The 22,313-nt window shown below is 47.2% G+C and overlaps 1 protein-coding gene across 3 annotated transcripts in view; it reads left to right on the top strand.

The window, feature by feature from the left end:
- The first annotated feature begins 7,819 nt into the window (after window positions 1–7,819).
- The window catches only part of PRIMA1 (proline rich membrane anchor 1), a 104,065-nt gene continuing 89,571 nt past the window's right edge, over window positions 7,820–22,313 (top strand). Inside the window, exons 1-2 of one of the 3 annotated variants that reach the window (XM_029597857.1) lie at window positions 7,820–8,113; window positions 8,803–8,947. In XM_029597857.1, the coding sequence (XP_029453717.1) occupies window positions 8,094–8,113; window positions 8,803–8,947 (165 nt within the window). In that variant the 5' untranslated portion in view covers window positions 7,820–8,093. Of the gene's footprint in view, window positions 8,114–8,165; window positions 8,588–8,802; window positions 8,948–22,313 lie in introns of those variants that run through there. The other 2 variants (XM_029597855.1, XM_029597856.1) reach the window with 2 other exon arrangements.

The following is a 22,313-nucleotide window of genomic DNA, read 5'->3' as shown; positions in this document are numbered from 1 at the left end:
CCCCCCCCCCCCCCCCCGCCGGCCATAAGCTCCCACACATCTCTCTCCCAGTTTCCCCTGATCCTCTCTGCCCTTTGTTTCCCATTGTAGCCTCCTCGCTCAGCAGAAGGACTGGTGCTTAACTTCCTGTGCAGTGTGGGTCCAATCTCATGGTGTGAACCCCATAGATCTTGTGCCTCATACCAGCACAGGAAGTTGATGCTATGTTAAGTGCCACTCATGAAAGCTGGGGAGGGCTGCAGTGGGGAATGGAGAGAATAAGCCACTGCTTAGACCGCAATGGGCAGGCTCAGCTGTGTGATGTGCCCGCCCCCCCCCCCCCCCCCCCCCCCCAGGAGCTGCTTGCCCTGTGCAAAGTGCACGGTTTTCACATTAGGTCACACCAACCCTGTGACTACATTACGAATAAAAAATGAGACTAATGTGAGAAGCAGGATTTGAACGCTGGCTCTTATTTTAATGTAAGTTTCATTTAAACTTTATTATGTCTGTTGTTTTGTACCCCGGAAGGTACTTAGGAAGGGCGGGTAACAAATATTTTAAAATAAACAATAAATGGTGCTCATCTTGCTATGCTAACCACTAGACCAACTCTTTGTAGTAGGGGCATTCAAGCCACAGGAATGAAACAGGGGTTTAAAGCAATTCTTCCTCCTTAGAATTAAATTGCAGTCTGTGGTAAGGAAGAAGGAGTTGGTGTTTGGATTTATTCACCAGCCTTTCCAAACCTGTGCTCACAGTATGTTACCTTTCAGGTTCAGTAGCCTAGTGGTTAGAGCAGTGGGCTGAAAACCAGGATTCAAATCCTGCCGCTGCTCCTTGTGACCCTGGGCAAGTCATTTCACCTTTCCTCATCTGAGGTACAAATTTAGGGGTCAATGCAATAAAGTGCACTCAGTCGGATGCACATTTTGGACACGCTAGAATAAACTCCCGATGCAATAATTCAATAAGGTTTTAATGTCACCTCCGCAATCTGAGGAAGTGATTGCCATCAATTATAGTGTAAATATATGCTTGTGTTCTAAATAATGTTGAACTATTGGCGCTTCCAAATTGCTTGTGTTGAGTCTGCTATGAGGTTCATGAAGATGGACCTACGTAAATTTGTGGACATGTGTATTGTAGAATGTAAATGACATTTTAAGAATTACAGTTTGTATTAAATCGTCTGGTATAAAGTGTCTGAGAGAGAGGGTCCTGCCAAGAGATGCCCTGTATGGTAGTACTGCACGTGTCGCACAATGCCATGGGTCTGAATTAAAAATCTAAGGGTTGCCAGATTTCATTCACGTTCGCTATTTTTGGATATTCTTTTGACATAAAGAGCTACTCCTCCCCATTTTCTGTCCTCTCTGTCTTTCCTTAACAAGTTAGAGCCTGAGATGGCCGTATCCCAATCTTGAGACTCGGAGAACCATGTTTCTGTAACAGCGACAATGTCCAAGGCCGGCCCTCCAGCACTAAGACCTGCAGATCTGGGATTTATTGCCCAGACTACGAGCTTTTGTAGCAGAGCTTTCCAACTTGTCTCCCTTTGGTTTGATGATGAGATACCTGAAAGTTTTAATGATGCATGAAACTTCAAACCTTTTCCACTGGCAAGAAAACTGTAGAAGTAGGGCTCATGAAATGAACACTCCAGGGGGGGGGGTGGAAGACTCAGAACAACATAAGGAAATATTTCTAGTCCTGCTGTCGCTCCTTGTGATCTGGGCAAGTCACTTTACCCTCCTCCATTGCCTCAAGTACAAACTAACAGGCTGATACAGTACAGTGCGCTCCGGTGGAGCACCTGTTAACCTGCGGGTGGACACATGTTTTCGACGCGCTAGCTTTACCCCTTATTCAGTAAGGGTAATAGCGCGTCAAAAACATGTGTCCAACCACCAACCTCCCCACCCCCGAGACTAATAGCACCCGCCAACATGCAAATGCATGTTGATGGCCCTATTACCGGTAGGTATTCCCGCGCGATACAGAAAGTAAAATGTGCAGCCAAGCCTCATTTACTTTCAGAAATTAGCACCTACCCAAAGGTAGGTTCTGCCGGCGCCGGGGAAGTGCACAGAAAAGCAGTAATAATTGCTTTTCTGTGGACCTTCCGACTTAATATCATGGCGATATTAAGTTGGAGGTCCCAAAGTTAAAAAAAGTTAAAAATAATTAAAAAAAAAAAAGTTAAATCAGCCCCGCGGCTCGCAGGTTGAAAACCGGATGCTCAATTTTGCTGGCATCCGGTTTCTGAACCCATGGCTGTCAGCGGGCTCGAGAACCGACACCGGCAAAATTGAGCGTCGGCCATCAAACCCGCTGACAGCCGCCGCTCCTGTCCAAAAAGAGGCGCTAGGGAGGTGCTAGTGTCCCTAGCGCCTCTTTTTACCGCGGGGCCCTAATTTAAATATTTTGTCTTACTGTATCGCGCGCACAGGACACTGGCCTGTGCGCACACCAGGAGAGCGGGCACTTGCCTGCTCTCCCGCAAACTTTACTGTATCGGCCTGTTAGATTGTAAACCCTCTGCGGATAGGGAAACACCTACAGTACAGTACCCTGAATGTAATCCACTTTGAAGTGCTGAAAAAGAGCAAAAAGTGGAATATAAATCTAAATAAAATACATTTCTACATGGAGAGGGTAGTGGATGCCTGGAATGCCCTTCTAGAAGAGGTGGCAAAGTAAAAAAACAGTAAATTAATTTAAAAAAGCATGGGATAAACACTGTGGATCCTAAAGGCTAGAGGTTGGAAATGAAGACGAGGGTGCATGGGAGAAACCTGTATGGAGCACCATGGGGATTACTAGCCTTAACCAATTAGCCTTGATGCTTGCGATGCAACTGCAACATTGTTCTATGCTTCGACAGCAAGGGGGAAAGGGGGAATTGGAGTCAGACAATAGCCAATGCTGGGCGATGAGTTTTATGGTCTGTGGTACTGATATGCAGACATAAGGGACTTTAGCACAGGACTGCGTCTATGGCTAAGCCCAAAAGCAAAGCACGTTCAAGCAGTGTTGTCTGAATTATCAGGAAGGCTGCTTACCCTGTAAAACGTTGCTAGCAGTAATTTTGTGGTGGATTTGACGGTTGGTTTGGATTGTAAATATTGCTACCCTTAACATAAGGCATGGGGGTAACTTGCATGGAGCAGCAGTTACTGCCCTCTGCAGAGACATTGGGGGTAGCCTGCACGGAGCGGCAGTCACTACCATAAGAAACTTGCTGGGCAGACTGGATGGACCATTTGGTCTTTTTCTGCTCCTTGCAGTCACCTTTTCTGCTTTTTTGAGCTGATTAATTTTATTATTTTCATCTCCCACTTCCCGTATTGGTTGGGGATGACACGCCAGTTTCATTGACCACCTCCTGCCTGCCACCCCCACGCTCTACTTTAAATGCCTGATAATATACGATCTGAATTTCTCACTTAGCATCCTCTTTCTTGCCACAGACAAATGTAGGCCATCCTTACCATATAAACCGGCCCCAGCCTCCAATGTATCCAAAACCACTTTCTTTGCACCATGTTTTTGAGCCATGTATTGATGTTGTCTATATGGCTTAGCCTTTCCTTCCCCCTTCCATAAAAAGGCAATAGTCTTCGCCATGTGCCCAGTCTTCTTCCCCGGATACCGTAAATCTCTCTGTACTCTTTGGATGCTATTTCTAGCAATGTCATTGATCCTCAGATGGATGATAACATCAATTTTTGAGTCCTTATTTCCTTCTTTAATTCTATTGGCTATCTAGTTTTCACTTCTACCAGCTGAGGATTCTGGAAGGCATTTTGTTCTCCTTGAAATGGAGTCCCAAATTACCGCCTGTTGCGGAGCGCGCCCTCAGGCCTGGTTAGTAGCTCGGAGACGCGGTCCCATCTAAGGAAGATGTGAGCCCTTGGGCCGCTGCCCGGCTCAGGGAGGAGCCCCAAAGCACACCGCGGGAGGTGAGCTGATACGAGCACGGGTGGAGCAGGAGCAAGGCTGGAGTGAAGACAAGGTGAGGATTCCAGACCAGGAACTAGGCAGGCTCAGACCTCCACTGGACCTCCACGCACCAATGAGATCCAGCAACGCAATGCTGATCTCGAGAGTAGACGTCCGACCACTCGATAGCCCTTCCGGACCCGACGCTGGGGAACGACGATTGCGTGAGGCCAGATGCAGGCTGAGGGCAGGAACAAGAAGACTTGGACGAAGACTCAGGTTACTCAGAGGATTCAGATGAAGGCTTGGATACTCAGGAAACTCAGACAAAAACTTGATTACTTAGGAGACTCAGACGAAGACTTGGATACTCAAACAAGGACTCAGGATACTCAGAAGACTCGGAGGACTCAGACAAGGATTCAGGATACTCGGGAGACTCGGACAAGGATTCAGGATACTCAGAAGACTCCGTCAAGGATTCAGGTTGTTCGGAAGTTTCAGGCAAGGATTCAAGAGTCAGGCGTAAGTACTCGGTGAGGACTGCATTGCAGCACGCCCTACACAGCCGCCCATGGCTGGTCACGGACCACGCTAAATGCGAAGCAGACTCCAGACGAAGACATGGAACTTGAGACTGGAACATGGCGAAGATTCAGTAGAGGCCTGTACCGGGACGCGCCCTACACAGCTGCCTGTGGCTGGTCGCGGACCATGCTGGAGCGGAGCAAGTTCTGGCAGAGTCTTAGGCATGGACGGATGCAGACACAAGGGAACTCCATACATTGGGAACAAGATACTCAGGAACAAGGCTTTAAGAACAGAAGTCTCCCAGAGGCTTTGTGCTGCAGATGAGAAGAAGGCCTTGTACCACGAGGTGCCCTACACAGCCATTCCAAGGGCTGGTCACGGACCACGACATGGCACGCCAAGAGAGGTGGACAGATGAGGGACCTGGGAACTGGATGAAGAGCTGAAGATGAGACAGATGAAGTCAAGACAGGAACATCGGACATCAGGGACATGGAACATGGCACCTCAGGACACGGGACATTAGAACATCTGGACACGGAACATCTGGAACATCAGGAACAGAAGACAGGTGACGAGGGAGCTCAGACGAGGGACAAAACCAGGAACATCAAAGAGACGAAGTTTAGGAACACAAAGAACATGGAATGAAGATCCATCAAGGCACAGGAGACCACGGAAGCCCTGGATCGGAAAGAAGAACACAGGCGCTGTGCAAACCCAATCCGAAGGCACTGAGGATTGGCAGCAAGGCCCTTTTATAGGGCTGAAGCAGGAACACATTCATGATATCATCGACAAGGGCCACGGGGCTTTTCCCGCCACTGGCCCTTTAAAAGTCGAGATTTATTTATTTATTTATTTATTTATTTAGTGATTTTTATATACCGCGGCACGTAAAATGATACATCACCTCGGTTTACAATAAACAATAAATTAGCAACAGGCTTTACAGACAACAGGCTTAACAGACAGTAAACAATAAAAACAGCAACAGGCTTTACATAAATAATGGATTTAAGGGGTACATAATATAACTCATTTTAACTATTACGAACAAATGCATAATATAAATCAATAACGAAGCAGGAGAGAAAACAGGCAATTAACCTGTTAAAGACCTGTTAAAGAGATGAGACGTGCACCTGTGCCTAGGGAGGAGCAGGAAGCAGCACCGAGGACAGCGGCATCCAGGCCGCGTGGAAGACCTAACGGAAGGCGGCTCCCTGCTGCGAAGCAGATGGACGGGCAGCAGCTGAGGTAGCTTTGCTGCCGCAGGGAAACAGGCAGCAGCAGAGGCGGCTTCCCTGCTGCTCGAAGAAGGACTCCAGGTGATGACTCCAGCTGTGATGGGCAGACGGCAACCGTGGCCTCTAGGCCGCGCGGAGATAGCATCGGCGGCAGCCTGCCACGGAAGCAGGAGCAGCAGTCCGGACAGTGGTGCTAGGCCGCGGTCGACAGCAGGGTGCGCAGCGGGCCAGCCAGAGAGAAGGGAGGGAGGCTGCCCGTGCCTACTGCCTACTGCACAAGAATCCTTCTGTTATGACTTTTGATCGTGTTATGGGGTTTTCCTGTTTATTGGGTATCTTCTTTCCTTCCAGATACTACTGTAGTTTCCTTTGCTGGGACAACTTTGTTTTTCAATACAGAAAAGGCATTTTGTACCGCTATCATCTGGGTGTCTCTGTGTCACAGATCCTGTTCTACCAGAACCCACTGTAATCCATTTGTTCCTAGATTTCTAGATGCTCTATGGAAGTGAGCATGGGTATCAGGGCTGCACAATTGGAAAAAGGGGGGGGGGGGCTTTGGGTCACAGGTCTTATCCTACTAGATCCCACTGTAAACCACTTATTTCTGGGTTTCTGAATCCTCTGGGTGTGTCGAGGCAAGTTCTCAGAGATGACCCCCCCCAAGAATGCAGGCTGAGGAGATTGCAAGGAGGACAGTGTTATCCACAGAGATAGAAAAAGGGGGCACAGAGCAGGTGAGTTTGGAAGAAAAGCTAAGAAATTCTTTCCTTGCCATGTAAATTTACAGTGACAGTGGCACATCCAGGTGGCAATGCCTGGAAGAGCAAGCTGAGAGTGGGGACAGGACTGTTACCCCCGCCTCATTGCACAATGCTTCATCTCCTGTCTCCCATCCAGTCCAGCCATTGCAGCACCAGTCTTCAGCCAAGGGCCACCGCCTGTGGACCAATGCAAAACTTAAGTGTGTGTAAACCTTGATTCTTGCCACTAGGGGTCACAATTGGGAAGTGGTTAGTTCATGCAAGTTACTTGGCTGGTTTTTCAAGGGCTAGAACTGTTCCAGAACTCAAGAAGGTGGAAGTGGCCATAAACTTAAAAAGATAATATTCTAAGAAGCATTTAGGACCACTATATTGTGTGTTTTATCTCCAGGAGGACTGAATAAACCAACAGACTTCATACCAATTTGGTTAAATCAATGATGCATTAATTTGCATTCATGCTTAAGAATGTACACTGTGGTGTAATGTAAAGCACTGCAATTTCTATTGTGTTTCCTAATTAGTTTTCAGTCCTCATACATATACTGAGGATGTCCTTAGCTGAGAATATGATGCAAATTGAATTAAACTGATTTATTACATGGGTGTTAATGCGACTTATTGAAATGATACTGTTCTGGTGTATTTTAATATATTTTAATAGAAAAACAATTGTAATTTAATTGTTTCTGTAATTCAATTTCAGGTCTCTCACTTGATCTTTCAGATTAGAGGGACAATTTACATGACAAGCACTATATCAAAAGAAATATTTATGCAAATAATATAAACCTGGTAAACATTTTAAATGTCATTGGGGACTCCATAATTATAGCTTTGTGCTCACTGCTCGCATGAAAATGTTATCAGTTGGATGCATGGATTATCATACTGTATGTATTTTGAACAAGACTATAATATAAACGATTTGATTGCAATCAAAACAAACTTAGTTATGTTATTGATAGACAGGTCTCAAAGCAAGTTTAAATGTAATTACTAAAAATTCACCTCCCGAGGAGGAAGTTCAATAAATGTGCAATATTATTGGGGGGGGGGATGGTTGGTCAATCCCTTGTTTATTTTTTTGGTTATGGAAGGTTTGGGGTTTAAGATCTGTTTAAATAAAGTGATTTTTTTTTTTTTTTAAATATCATAGTTATTTGTCTTGGTGTCGTCTTCTCCATGTGAGAGAAAGAGTACTGAGCTCCCCGGTTGGAGGAGAGCAGCTTTCTCTCTATTTATTTGAGGGCTCAGCAGACGTCCTGCGAGGAGCAGCCTCGGAGCTGTCACCAGCCCTGACCAATGACGGCCCGCGGTTGCGGGCCAGCGAGGAGCAGCGCTGGGAGGGAAGGGAGAGGCGTCCGTCTGCCAGCCTCGCCGTGCCGAAGCCCCTGGCTGGGGCTCGCGCGTTCCCGGCTCAGCGCCATTCCTCGCACCTCGGGCAGGGCGGCCACGTGACCCGGCGCCCGCCGCAGCCGCGCTGGCGGCCGCTCCTTGCTGTCTCCAAGTTTGCGGCGCTGGCACCGGAGGAGCCGCGATCGGGGGCAGCCACAGCCGCCAGCCTGCGCCGCTGGAGGTCCGGATTCGTTAGCCTTTTTTTTTCCCCCCTTTCCTTCCCCCCATGGATTTGTCTTGCGTTTCGTAAGTACATTGATTCTGACTTTGATCGCGTAATAATTCTTTTTTTTTTTTTCTGTCTGGGTTTCGTGATATTTTTTTTTTTATACCTTTTTCACTTGATCTTGACTTTTTTTTTGAACATGTTTTTATTGAGTGCCTCTTTTCAGGTTGTTTTGTCTTTTGCTTAGAGTTGGTAACACCATTTTGGGGAGTGCACTTTTTTTTTTTTTTCTTTATTCCCGAGGACACGCAGCAGACGAACTTGTTAAGAGAGAGATTTCAGCCAAGCCACGGAAAACAGTTTACATCAGCCTGAAAGTTTTGCTTTCTGTAGCAAGGTTGGGGGAAAAAATGGCAAATATTTCCCTACCCCCTCTATAACTTGGAGGCTAATAAATGCCATCGATGCAGCACGTGAAGAACCGAGCGGAACTTTGCTAAAAAAAAAAAAAAAAAAAAAAAGAGAGAGAGAGAAAAAAATATCCCCTGGAAAGGGTAAGGACTGAAGAGGACCCAATCCTCCAGACACGCGGCGGGGAGGGAGGAGGGGGCTGAAGTCCTGGAGCACGGCAAGAAAACAAACCCCCCAAATACGAAAGCATCAGGGCAGGCTGTGGATCCGGGACCCGAGCCGCCGCCCCCCCCCCGGCTCTGCCTGGATCCCTGCGTCCGCGTGCGCCGCTGTCACTTTCTCTCTCTCCTCGCCACAGGTCGGTGAGAGGAGCGGCCCTGCCCCCCGCCCACCACCCGGGAGTGATGCCGATCCGGGATCTGCTGCTGCTGCTGCTCCCCCGCTCGCCCCGGCCTTCCCTCGTGCTTCACTGGGCGCTGCTCCCCCTCTGGGCTCTCACGCAGGTAAGCGCTGCTCGTGTGTGCGTATGTATGTAGGGGGGGGGGAGGGTTATTTAGTTGCCCCCCACCTCCTGGATTTTTAATGTAACTATGTCTGATCTTGTTTTTATACAACACTATATATATTTTTTTTTGGGGGGGGGGGTATGCTCACCTTGTTCCCCCGCCCCCTAGCTGTAAACAAAATTCTGGGGAAGCCCTCGGCTGCCGATCCAAGTTTTGTGATGTAAAAGTGCACAAGAGCGAGCACGCGGCCTTATTTACTAGTTGTGAGCGAGGGAGACGGGACGGACTGGTGCTTCCGTGGGGGCTGCACAAAAGCCTGGGTGCACACTCGCAGTTTGGGGGCGTTCCTCCAACGGGGCTTTCCCTGAGATGCATTTGGGCTGCCAGAAAGAGACGCGCGTTACAGATTCTGAACCGCTCTGATAGTTTCTGCAGCGTTTCCTCTTTTCCTCTAGCGGACGACGCTGCAGGAGGCGAGCACCGTGCTTAATTGGCTACAACTAACTGTGCATGCCAGTAGTTGTAGCAAATTGCCACATGCTAGAGACAAACCATCTATATAACACTTTCATTTGAATAGCAATTCAGGGTTTTGTTTTTTTTCTGAGCAAAACACTGATTACAAAAAATACTGTATTTGTGTCTAAGAAAATCTCAATTAGGAATCTTCATCCTTTTCTAGTTTTCTCCTAAGGTCTATCAAAGCAAGTTATCAGCCTTGGGTCCTTTTTTTTTTTATCTGAAATGATTCAAGAGGCAACTACATTTGCAGACCCCCTGGGCTTTTGGAAACAAAACTGTTAGTAGTCCCTTTGCAGCTTCTAGCCAGTGGAGACTTCTGAAATATAATTACCATAGGCGCCATTACAAAACAAGTTAACAAATAGGAAGTACTCAGGTGAAAATGTGATTTCTGCCATGTACCCTATAGCCCTAGGAAACGATCACTGAGGCAGAAAAAGCTGAATCAGCGTAGTCCACCAATCAGACTAACATGGTGTGACTGGTGGACTTGGTGCCCAGGGAGAGGGGCCATCAAGTCCAGTAGCCATTAACTAACTGGTTTCGGAGACAGACACAGACTGATTTTCTCAGTGTGCTATACAGGTCAGTGCAGCAAACAATTTTTTTAAAATTCTCCGATTAAATCTTCTGTTTGTAAAATGTACTTTGAAAATAATAAGGCCTTAATTGTCAAGATGCTGTTTTAGAAAATCTCAATTGCATTTAATTAATTGTCTGATTTAATGGTTCCTCCCCTCCCAGAGATTAAAAGTACCCTGGTCGGTTTATAACCATCCCCAGTTATAAGTAAAAGTAATCTCCTCTGCATGGCTTGCTCCAGAAGTCACACTCTGCTTTAAGAATCTCACCTTAGAACAAACAACCTGATTATTAATTGGGAGCACAGTGTGTGCATTTGTTAATATTTTATCTCTTGGCAGGAGATTTATAAGTACAATTAAAATCAGTGTAGGGCTTTGCAGCAATGAGAGAACCTTTTTGGCAGCTTACCCTGCTTTATAATGTAAGTTCCTAAATGAGAATTCAAAATTAGATCTAGTCATGCTTAAAGAAATGTAATTACTGTACATGCAAAGGAGCAGATTGAGAAAGAAAGCTCTTGTCGGATCAATTAGATTGAGTGTTGATTTGTGTATGTGTGTGTGTGTGTGTGTGTGTGTATATTGTAGTCACAAAAAATAATACAGGCCAGCCAACTAGGGAGCCTATTTGTCCCTGGACCAATTTCCCTATCTGAGTTGTGTTAAAGCAATGTACATGGTCAGTAGCTTCGGTAGGGTTTCATTGGCTAGCACAGTCAGACATATGCAAGGAGAGGGGACACCTGAGTGATATAGTAGTCGCACTGGAGAAAGTGCTGAGAAGGGCGACCAAAATGATAAGGGACATGGAACGGCTGCCCTATGAGGAAAGGCTAAGGAAGTTAGGGCTGTTCCGTTTGGAGAAGAGACGACTGAGGGGGGGATAGGATAGAAGTCTACAAAATCATGAAAGGACTTGAACAAATTAATGTAAATCGGTTATTTATTCTCTCAGGTAATAGAAGGACGGGGGGCACTCCATGAAGTTAGCAAGTAGCTCATTTAAAACTCAAAGATTATTCTTACCTCCTCTGGCACATAGTCATTGCCAGAGGATGTGGTTATTCTAGTTAATGTAACTGGGTTTAAAAAAGATTTGGATAAGTTCCTAGAGAAAAAATCCATAAACTCCTATTAATTAGTAAGCAATAGTAGCTTGTGATCTATGTAATGTTTGGGTACTTGCCAGGTACTTGTGACTTGGATTGGCCACTAGGGATGTGAATCGTTTTTTGATGATTTAAAATATCGTCCGATATATTTTAAATCGTCAAAAATCGTTAGAGCCGCGATACAATAACAATTCCCCCGATTTATCGTCAAAAAATCATAAATCGGGGGAAGGGGGAGGGGAAGGGGGAGGGTGGGAAAACCGGCACACTAAAACAACCTTAAAAACCCACCCCGACCCTTTAAAATAAATCCCCCACCCTCCCGAACCCCCCCCCAAAATGCCTTAAATTACCTGGGGTCCAGTGGGGGGGGAGGGCGGGAAAACCGGCACACTAAAACATCCCTAAAACCCACCCCGACCCTTTAAAATAAATCCCCCACCCTCCCGAACCCCCCCAAAATGCCTTAAATTACCTGGGGTCCAGAGGAAGGGTCCCCGTGTGATCTTTCCCTCTCGGACCTCCTTGCGTTGTAGAAATGGCGCCGGCGCTACCTTTGACCTGTCATATGACAGGTCAAAGGTAGCGCCGGCGCCATTTTGTTTTTTTGTCCCCCGACGTCAGGAGATTAGGAGATCGCTCCCGGACCCCCAGGGACTTTTGGCCAGCTTGGGGGGGCCTCCTGACCCCCACAAGACATGCCAAAAGTCCAGCGGGGGTCCGGAACGATCTCCTACTGCGAATCGTTTTTCGACTGCAGGAGGTCGTTCCGGACCCCCGCTGGACTTTTGGCAAGTCTTGTGGGGGTCAGGAGGCCCCCCCAAGCTGGCCAAAAGTCCCTGGGGGTCCGGGAGCGATCTCCTAATCTCCTGACGTCGGGGGACAAAAAAACAAAATGGCGCCGGCGCTACCTTTGACCTGTCATATGACAGGTCAAAGGTAGCGCCGGCGCCATTTCTACAACGCAAGGAGGTCCGAGAGGGAAAGATCACACGGGGACCCTTCCTCTGGACCCCAGGTAATTTAAGGCATTTTGGGGGGGTTCGGGAGGGTGGGGGATTTATTTTAAAGGGTCGGGGTGGGTTTTAGGGATGTTTTAGTGTGCCGGTTTTCGATTTACACGATTTACACGATATTTTAAAAACCCAAACTGCGACGATCCGATTCCCTCCCCCTCCCAGCCGAAATCGATTGTTAAGACGATCGATCACACGATTCACATCTCTATTGGCCACTGTTGGAAACAGGTTACTGGGCTTGATGGACCCTTGGTCTGTATGGCATGTTCTTATGTTCCTATGTAATCTATTTGATGACAAGTCTTCGGCACATTTCTAGGGTTGTCCAGACTTTGGAAGTAATCGGCTAACACTAAAGTCACGTACATTCCACATGTAAAGGTCCATCCCACAGGTGTGGTTAACCACATGTCCAACCAGGACCCGGGGTGAAGCACAAGGCCAAAAGGTTCCTCAGTATCCAGCTCACAGGTGCAGATGATCACCAACCCACAGGCTGAGGAGGCTGAGAGGGGTGGACAGTTCACCAGACCTCAGAGCTAAGGTCAGCCTTGTTATGCTGTGGGACTATCCACAGCTCTGTGGACAGAATTAGCCCTCTGCTCCAGGTATAGATCCCTGGCATCCTAAATGCCAGAAGGTGGCTGGCATTCATGGTGAAGCAGAGGCACCTGGAGGGATCTGCTATGTCTTCATATGCTGCTGAGAATTAACCTCAAAATGTCCCAGACGCTTGAGGCCGGAGCCTTCTTGTAGAAGCCGTGCAACAGCAAGACACAATAATTCTATCATTTCCTTCTAAGCTGCTTTCTGCTTAACCCTTACCTGGCTAAGAGGTCAGTCCTGACCCGTGAAAATATGCCCTTTCCTCCTCCCCTCTGACACCCAGCACGTAGCGCAGAGCTCTATGGTCCGCACATGCGGGGTAGAGCTGCTCTCTACTGCGCATTTGCGGTCCATCGGTCAGAGCCCATTTATATTGTAGATAGCGTGTGTTGCTTTAACATCCAACAGATGGCGCTGTTTTTCCAAAAAAACATGGTTTTACCTGTCACAGGTGTGAGATCTATATAATATAGGTATATAAAAACACGCGCGTATTCGAATGCAACGTTGTGTCAAAATTTCAAAGCAATCGGTGAAGAACTTTCGGAGATTTAAGATTTTGAACAAACGAACATTTACATTATTATTTATATGGATACACACATTATAGTATATTGGGTCTAGGCTTTAAATGAAATAAAAATGGTATGTGGGTACTTAAAATGGTATATCAGTCAGAGAATCCTAAAATAGGGTAAGTAACACCACTAAAGTTTTAAGTGATTTGAAAGATGATTAAGGTTGCAAGTTTTATTACACAATGGCAAATAATATCAAAACTATTTACAAAATATTTCAAAAAATAAAACTGGCACAATAACACACACGTATATTTATCAGTTGCCCTAGTCAATCATTCCTCATTCACATCGCTTCTAAACTCTCTGTATTGTTATGCATTTATAACATGTATAGATATCATCATAAAACATTGTCAAAAAATATACTAAGTGCTTGTAATGAAACAATGACACACGTTGCAATAGAGCTGGACTTCAAGAAAGTTATTTTGTGAATTGCAAATGAGTCACATGGAAGATACCTTCATTAAAAAGGGGATATTGTTTCACAGGGCTGTTGTTCCAATGATGTTTCTGTAGTCTCTGCTATATCCTGTATTCTCTCTGTCCTGACAAAGGCCTCTGTTTCGCCGTCCAGTCTTCCTCAGGAGAAAATATTATTCATAACTATTCTTGCATTGATAGCATGGACTGTATTTAGTGAAGAGGATGCGATCTCTTATTGTTGATTTCTTGATATGTCGCTTTGTCAATTCAGTGTCCCAAGACTTCAACTGTTCTTAATTAACAGCTTGCTAAATGCAGCATAATCCTATGTGAATTTCCACGGTCTTCTTAGCGGGTTGGAAACCTTTTCAAGTTTCTTCTGCTGGAACTGTATCTGGAGCAGACTTCAGTGCCTCTTTGCAGTACAGATGCTGAGATGTTAAGTGTCAAACAGGGCTCATGAATCATCTTTCAAATCATTTAAAACATTAGTGGGGTTACCCTATTTTAGGGTTCTCTGACGGATGTATGCATGCATAATGCATTCAAGAAGATATTTTATGTTCAGCTTGATTTAAGATTTACTTATTTACTTATTTTAAATTTTATATTCCACTTTTCGGCACTTCAAAGTGGATTACATCCAGGTAACTATAGGTATGTCCCTATCCCCAGAGGGCTTAAAATCTAATTATGTACCTAATTTTTCACTAACATAATCTCTTTCCTAATAATTTAATGGCAATCTAAATTCTGTCCCTTTTGTTCTTTGAACCAAATGAGGCACAGAGGGGGAAAATCGGCAGATGAGGAAGACTGAAGTTATGTGGCGCTGGTTTCATGGGCACGGACGTTTCTCGTGCCAGTAGGAAGTGGGTAGCAGCCGGATTGTGTAGAGGAGGCTCCTACTTTTTGGAGGTTTACATTACAATTCAGAACGTTGCTTGCAGCAGTAAAGGGCCCAGTCACAGCACTGCTGTCCAGACTGAGGCCCTTTTATGGCCCGTCCTTGTAACACAGCCCAGAATAAAACGGTGCCGATGCTTTAATTCTGCCGTCTTGAACTGTTGGAGAAGCAGCGGGTGGCTGGCAGAATCTTCAGACTCTCTCATCTGCTTTCGGAGGACCATTGAGTGCTTCCAGATCCATTGAGCGTCGGTAGAGATTTAGCCACGAGGGCCGGGTGCCATTAATAGGGGTGTGCGGCGACCTTTGCCTTCTGTGTCTCTGATTTTTTCCCTCCCTCTGCCATCCTGCATTTTTAGCTTTCTTTCTAGACGAAAAAGGCTTGCGACAGTGCTAAACATCTGTGTGCGATTCGGTTTGTAGGTGCTTCCTCCCCACCTTCCCCCGCCCCATTAACCTTTAAACAGCTGGACTAGGCTGAACCAGACTTTGTGTGGCAGTAGGATCTTGGTGGTGGTGGTGGGGGCCTCTAACCTTTCTAGTTTCAAAGTTTGGGAGTGCTTGGTCATTGGGAGGGGGGGGTCAGAGGAGGGGGACAAAGTTGGCGCTTTCCCCTTAAGAAATAAATGCCTGTGTGTGTGGGGGGGGGGGGGGGAGGGGTGCAACAAGGTTATCCAGAATGTCATACTTTCTACTGGTTCTTTGCCCGTTCATGCAGACCTTCAATTTTTCTTTTATTTTCCCTGAGAATTTATCAGTGTTTATTATAATGAGCAAACAAAGGAGAAAAATCAGTGGGGGAAAAAAACCGAGCAATTTCCATTGCATTTCCACTCTCCCCCCCCCCCAACACAACTCAAAGCACTCAGATGCTTCTTTATTCAGTGAATGAAATGGCCACCGCTTATTTTCATCCCAACATTAATTGCAAAAAAAAAATCGCATGTAACCACTAGATATGTGCTTCATTTTGTTTTATCGGTTCAGGCTTTGTTTTTGAGCCCCTGTGGGAAATTTTGTTTTTCCCGCAGTTCGGTTTTTGGGTTTTTTTTGTGGATCCCGATTTTCGTATTTGTGTTTTTCGGCACCCCCGAACCATGACGAATTTAGACAATTTCATTGGCAAATTGTCTAATTCATTAAAAATGAATGCACATCTTTAGTAACCCCCCACTAGCAAAGGGGGTGTCGGGTGGAGAGATGAATACTAATACTTGAACTTCCCAAATAAACAGTCATCTAGTGATTCAGCCCAACATCAGTCTACTCCAAGACTGGAATCGCCCCCTGCTGCAGCTGCCCCATTTCTCTGCTCACTGGATCCCTGCTGCCAGCACCCTGCTTCCCTTCATCCTACCCTTTTACATTTGCCTCAGCCTATCCCAGCTCCCCTTCTTTCCACCTCGCCCCCACTTCCTTCATCTAAGGTGTCAGATGACAGCTCAGTTACGTGGCCAATGCTCTTAATGGCTAGGCCTTCCTAGGCTTAACGGCTTTGCCATAGACTCATGAGGTAAAAAGAACTCTTTTGACAAAGGGCCTAGAAACTCTTGAATGTGGTTTCTTTTTGGGTAATGTGCATAAATTGCTTTGCAAGTTGTGTAGGTCACTAGTAACACCCACTGTCTTTAGTACTTCTGGAGGCCGTAACTTCCGAAGGAGGTTGAGAAGGTGGAAGCAGTTCAGAGAAGATTCTGTTAAAGTGGTTCAAGGCCTGCATGACAAACCCTACAAAGAAAGACTTCATACACTCAAAATGTGCGCAGTGAAGGAAGGAAGGTGTTGGGCTCGGGGGTGGACCCTTGTCCTGAAGCAGTGGAGAACTGCCTCCTGGTAGGGACCAGGAAGCAACTGCCCCCAGGGGGCAGAGCACTGGAGGAGACAGAGGCTAGGAAGAGCTTCACCACTGGAAGCCCGAGGTCCCCCCAGGAGGAGCCCGTAGGGACCCGGGCTGCTTGGACCTAGCTGGGCCTCGCAGGGTCTCCTGGGAGAATGGAAATCCGGCGTGCCCATAGGCAGAAGGGGAGCGCAGTCAGGTTCAAGATTGGAGGTCAGATGGAACAAGGAAGACCAGAAGAGCGTAGGTGATGACAAGGCTAGGAACAGAGCCAGAATCCAGAGACGTGGTCAAGCAGGCAGAGGTCAAAGTCCGGGAGTCAGTCCGAGGAGTAGTCAGCAAAGCAGAGGTCAGGTACCAGAGGTCAGTCGAGGTCACAGGCAGGCCAAGGTCAGAAGGCAGACAGGCAGACAGGCAGACGAGTCTAGGAACAAGCTGAAGTCAGGAGGCAGGCAGCAGGCAGGCAGGTTGAGAGGCAGGCTGGAGTCAGAAGGCAGGCAGGCAAGTTGAGGAGCAGACTGGAGTCAGAAGGCAGGCAGCAGGCAGGCAGGTCAAGGAGCAAGCTGAGGTCAGTACCAGTGAGACAGTCCGGAGGTACTACCTGGGGAGATGGACAGATGAACAGGAACAGAAGGTCGCTGAAGTACTAGGATGCAGGAACAGAGCTGGAACAGAAGGATCCTGGAACGAGACTTGGAACAAAACTGAAGCAAGAAACAAACGCAGTGATAATCCAGCACAAACACCGACCTGATTGCCAAGGCAAGAAAGTACAAGCAGGGACTTCCTTATAACAGGGAATCAATCAGGGCGCACTGCGGAGCTAGGACCCACCCTTGGCCTTACAAGAGGCCGGGTGGTCCGCACGCGCGTAGGGGCGTGGCCAACATAGCCAAGGACGCCGAGCTCTGGCGTGAGGCTGGTGCTCAGTGGAAGGCCCGGCGACCGCCGCTGCGGGACGCCGAGGCCTGGAAGCGCTTGCAGCTGCCGCTAGGGAGGCCGACCCGGGACCTGCCGTGGAACCATGAAGGTGAGCAGGCCCGTGCGCGGGCCGGGCGTGGACGGGATGCGTAACAGAAGGGATACGAGGTGGTATAGCAGAAATATTAAAAGACCTGAAAGTCTTCAATAAATTACAGGAAGGTGACATTTTCCACAGATAAGGAATTTCGAGGAAAAAGGGCCATGATATGGAGGTAGGAAAGTTCAGAGAAAACATGAGAAAATCCTTAGCTGAGAGGGTGGTAGATATCTGGAATAACCTACTAGCAGAGGTGGTGAAAATCAGCACTGTGACAGCATTCAGGCACACTTAGAACAGAGATAGGAACAAGGCTGGGGGACTGTAGTACTGCAGACAACCCACCCTTCACACCCTCAAGAGCAGAGGCCAGGGGAGAGGAGATAAGGAGAAAACAAGGCACAGATAAAGGACGCATGACCAAGTGGCACTGCTGGCCACAGGCTGCAATTTTCCAGAAACCATCAGGGGTTGATAACCAGCGGGTTGTTGTTAACCGGGTACTGTCCAGCAAGCCCACGGAAACCAAAGTGGTTGGACGTTTGGGCAACAGCCTTGCTAGCTTTGGTAATGGGTTGAGAAGGATTGAGTGTTGGATTAAATGTGGGAACGAGTGCACTCACCTGCTGAGGATAGTAGAGAGCCAATGAAGAAGACAATAAAGATAGCCCTAGAGAAGAGGCGATAGCCTACAAGCCATCCTGCTTCTACAATGGTCTCCAGAGTCTCAATGCCTGGGTGAGACGATAGCACAGGGAAGAGAGAACTGGAGTACAGGATCCACCTTAATCAGAGTGGAATCCAACTGATGTGGCCAACCTTTAAAAAGAAGATAGAGCAGCTTTTAAGCTAGATGATGGGGGGAAAGCAGACAGTCGCTCAGAAGCGCATGGCTCGGAGGGAGGCATCTTCCAAGGATACAGAAGTTAGAATAACCTGACAGAGAGGCTGTGGTAAAAGCTGAAGTGGATGGATTTAAATAAAGAGCACGTAGACATGAAGGACTCCAGACTGCCTGTGTCACCTGTTAATAAGCAGTTTGTGCATATAAATAAAAAAGCATCTCTTAAAATGTCTCTGTGCGAATGCCAGAAGGCTGAGAAATAAGACTGGAGAGTTGGAATACGTGACACTAAACGAAGATACAGCCCAGGCATCTTGGAGGCACAGAGGAGGGAGAACCAACCAACGGGACACTGTGATACCAGGGTGCAAACTATGCACATGACAGAGCAAATCAAATTGATGGAGCGGTGGCTGTGTTTACTAAGGATGACAGGGAGTCAAGCAGGATAAAAGGTCTGCATGCTGGAATCCCAGTGGATACAAATTTGAAGTATGATTGGCTAAAACACGTTAATAGGGGGAAACCACTGCCTGCCTGGCCAGTATGAGGAAACAGAGTGTAAAATGCTAACAGAATTAGTAGGTGGTTAGGTAAACGGCACATTAGTGCCATGAGTGACGTTTTCATGCAGCGGCTGATCATGGACGCAGTGGGGGGAGAGGAACTGCTTTAGATCCTACTTTTAGTGTAATGTAGGACCCGGTGCAAGCAGTAAATGTGGTGGGTCCGATCTGCTTGGCAGCACTGATCCATCCTGCTATTAAATCTGACCTGATCACCGGAGGGCAGATGTTAAGAAAAACGATGGCAGTAGCATTTAACTGGAGAAAGGGAGGCTAAGATAAAATGAAGAAATTAGCAGAGAAAGAAAGCCTAAAAGGTTCAAAGTTTGCTTGAGGCATGGGCAGTGCTTAAAACTACCACCTTGAGAGCCCCGGGCATAATGTTTCCGTGCATTAGAGAAGATCAGAGGAAGACCAAGCATGTTTTAATGGCAAGGCCAAAGCTGCAATTAAGTCAGAAGGGCATGCATCTTTCAGAAAATGGAAAGCAGTCCTGAATGAGGAAAACAGGGACGGAGATTAAGCACCGGGAAGTTAGATGTAAAGCATTAATAATGCAAATCAAAAGAGAGCTTGAGCGAAGCTTGCCAGAGAGGCAGAAAACTCAAGATAAAAACTTTTTCAAGTCTGTTTGAAGCAAAACACCTGTGAGGAGTCAGTTGGATCTCTAGACCAGCGCTTCTCAACCGGTGTGTCGCCAAGCACCGGCAGGTGTGTCGCATGCTCCCGGTCTCTCCCGTGCTCTTCCTTCCCTGCTGCCGTTGCCACCGGGCTATCAGCACGTTCCAGCCCAGTGGGAACGGCAGCGGTGCTAGAAGAAGTTGTGGCACCCGCGGCTGGCCTTTTCTTCTTCCCGCGCCTGCCTCCCCCCCGGGACCTGGAACAGGAAGTGATACGCTGTGCGCGGGAAGGAGAAAGGCCGTGCCGCGTGGAAAAATAGCGGCGGCAGCAGCATCGGCCCCCGAGCAATCGAAGCAGCTGGTAATCGGGAAAGGAGACAGCAGCGTGAGCCTCCCGCGGCCGATGGGATTCTTCTTTCTTGGCCTGCGGGGGCTGGAGGAGGAGGCTGCTGCAGCTACCATTTGTGCTCGGGGGGGGGGGGGGGGGGAGAGAGGAAGTGAGTGAGAGAAAGAGAGAGAAGCAGCCAGCCAGCCAGTCAGTGTGTGATTGAGAGAAACTGGTCAGAGAGCTGATGTGTGTGTATATGTGAGAGACAATGAAAGTGACTGCTCAGGGAGATGACTGATGTGTGTGTGTGAGAGAGAGAAAAGGCATGGAAGTGAGAAATCTGGGTATGTGAGAAAGCATGGGAGTAAGAATTCTGGTGTTGGGGGTGTGTGTGTGTGTGTGTGTGTGAGAGAGAGAGAGAGAGCATGGGAGTGGGAAGCCTGTGTGTGTGTGTGCATGCATGAGAGAGAGAGACTGGTTGGTAAGGTGACGGTGTATGTGAGAGAAAGAGACTGGTGTGTGTGAATGTGAGAGAATGTGATTCAGGGAATGAGAAGCCTGTGCATGTGGAGAGCGAGCATGGAAATGAGAGAGAGACTGGTGTGTGTGTAACAGAGAGAAAGTGATTATGGGAATGAGAAGCCTGTGCATGTGAAGAGAGTGAGCATGGGAGTGAGAAACCTGGGTGTGTGAGACACAGCATGGGAGGGAGAAGCCTGTATATCTGAAAGAGAACATGGGAGTGGGCAGCCTGTGTGTGTGTGTGTGTATGCATCAGAGAGATCAGGTGACTGGTGTGTGTATGTGTGTGTGTGTGTGAGAGAGAGAGAGAGAAAGAAAGTGATTATGGGAATGAGAAGCCTGTGCATGTGAAGAGTGAGCATGGGAGTGAGAAACCTAGGTGTGTGCGAGACACAGCATGGGAGTGAGAAGCCTATATATCTGAAAGAGAACATGGGAGTGGGAAGCCTGTGTGTGTGTGTATGCATGAGAGAGATCAGGTGACTGGTGTGTATTTGTGTGTGAGAGAGAGAGAAAGAAAGTGATTATGGGAATGAGAAGCCTGTGCATGTGGATAGAACAAGCATGGGAGTCAGAGACTGGTGTGTGTGTGTGTATGAGAGAGGTCAGGTGACTGGTGTGTGTTTGTGTGTGTGTGTGAGAGACAGAAAGAAAGTGATTCAGGGAATGAGAAGCCTGTGCATGTGAAGAGTGAGCATGGGAGTGAGAAACCTAGGTGTGTGCGAGACACAGCATGGGAGTGAGAAGCCTATATATCTGAAAGAGAACATGGGAGTGGGAAGCCTGTGTGTGTGTGTATGCATGAGAGAGATCAGGTGACTGGTGTGTATTTGTGTGTGAGAGAGAGAGAAAGAAAGTGATTATGGGAATGAGAAGCCTGTGCATGTGGATAGAACAAGCATGGGAGTCAGAGACTGGTGTGTGTGTGTGTATGAGAGAGGTCAGGTGACTGGTGTGTGTTTGTGTGTGTGTGTGAGAGACAGAAAGAAAGTGATTCAGGGAATGAGAAGCCTGTGCATGTGAAGAGTGAGCATGGGAGTGAGAAACCTGGGTGTGTGTGAGACATAGCATGGGAGGGAGAAGCTCGTATATGTAAGTAGAACACGGGAGTGGGAAGCCTGTGTGTGTGTGTGTATATGCATGAGAGAGATCATGTGACTGGTGTGTGTGTGTGTGAGAGAGAGAAAGAAAGTGATTATGGGAATGAGAAGCCTGTCCATGTGGATAGAACAAGCATGGAAGTCAGAGACTGGTGTGTGTGTGTGTGACAGAAGGTGATTATGAGAGTGAGAAGCCCGTATATGTAAGTAAAACACGGGAGTGGGAAGCATGTGTGTGTGTATGGCATGAGAGAAACTGTTCAGGAAGGTGACTGGTATGTGTATGTCAAAGACTGTTTGGGAGATGATTGGTGTATGAGACAGAAACTAGTCATGGGGGCATGACTGGTATGGGGTGTGTGTGTGTGTGTGTGAGAGAGACATGGGCACTAAGGAAGAAGACCATGAGTATAGAGCTTAGCTTCTACTGCTGCTTCTGGTGTGTGCCACAGCCTGCATGGAAGGGGAGTAGGAGAGCTGCTGGAGGGGGTAAGTAAAGGAGGCTTTTTAAGTTTATTTTTCTTGATTGACTGCCATTTTAATTATTTAATATGTGATGTCTGCTTTTTTTAAAATATTTTATTGGTGTTTGGAGTATGTTTAATAGTTTTTATGAGTTTTTAATTGTTGGATATTATTCTGTTCATAGCTGTTTTGAAACATTTATTCTACTTATTAGTATAGTTTTACAATTATTTCTGTGTGGGGATCTATAGCTGCCTGCTAGTTCTGTTTTCCTAATAAGAGGTGTATTGGTTTTTAGTACCTG

Source organism: Rhinatrema bivittatum, chromosome 4, assembly GCF_901001135.1.
Source record: "Rhinatrema bivittatum chromosome 4, aRhiBiv1.1, whole genome shotgun sequence".
Taxonomy (NCBI): Eukaryota; Metazoa; Chordata; class Amphibia; order Gymnophiona; family Rhinatrematidae; genus Rhinatrema; species Rhinatrema bivittatum.
The sequence above is the reverse complement of the archived record's forward strand: the minus strand, read 5'-3'. Positions and strand labels throughout refer to the sequence as shown.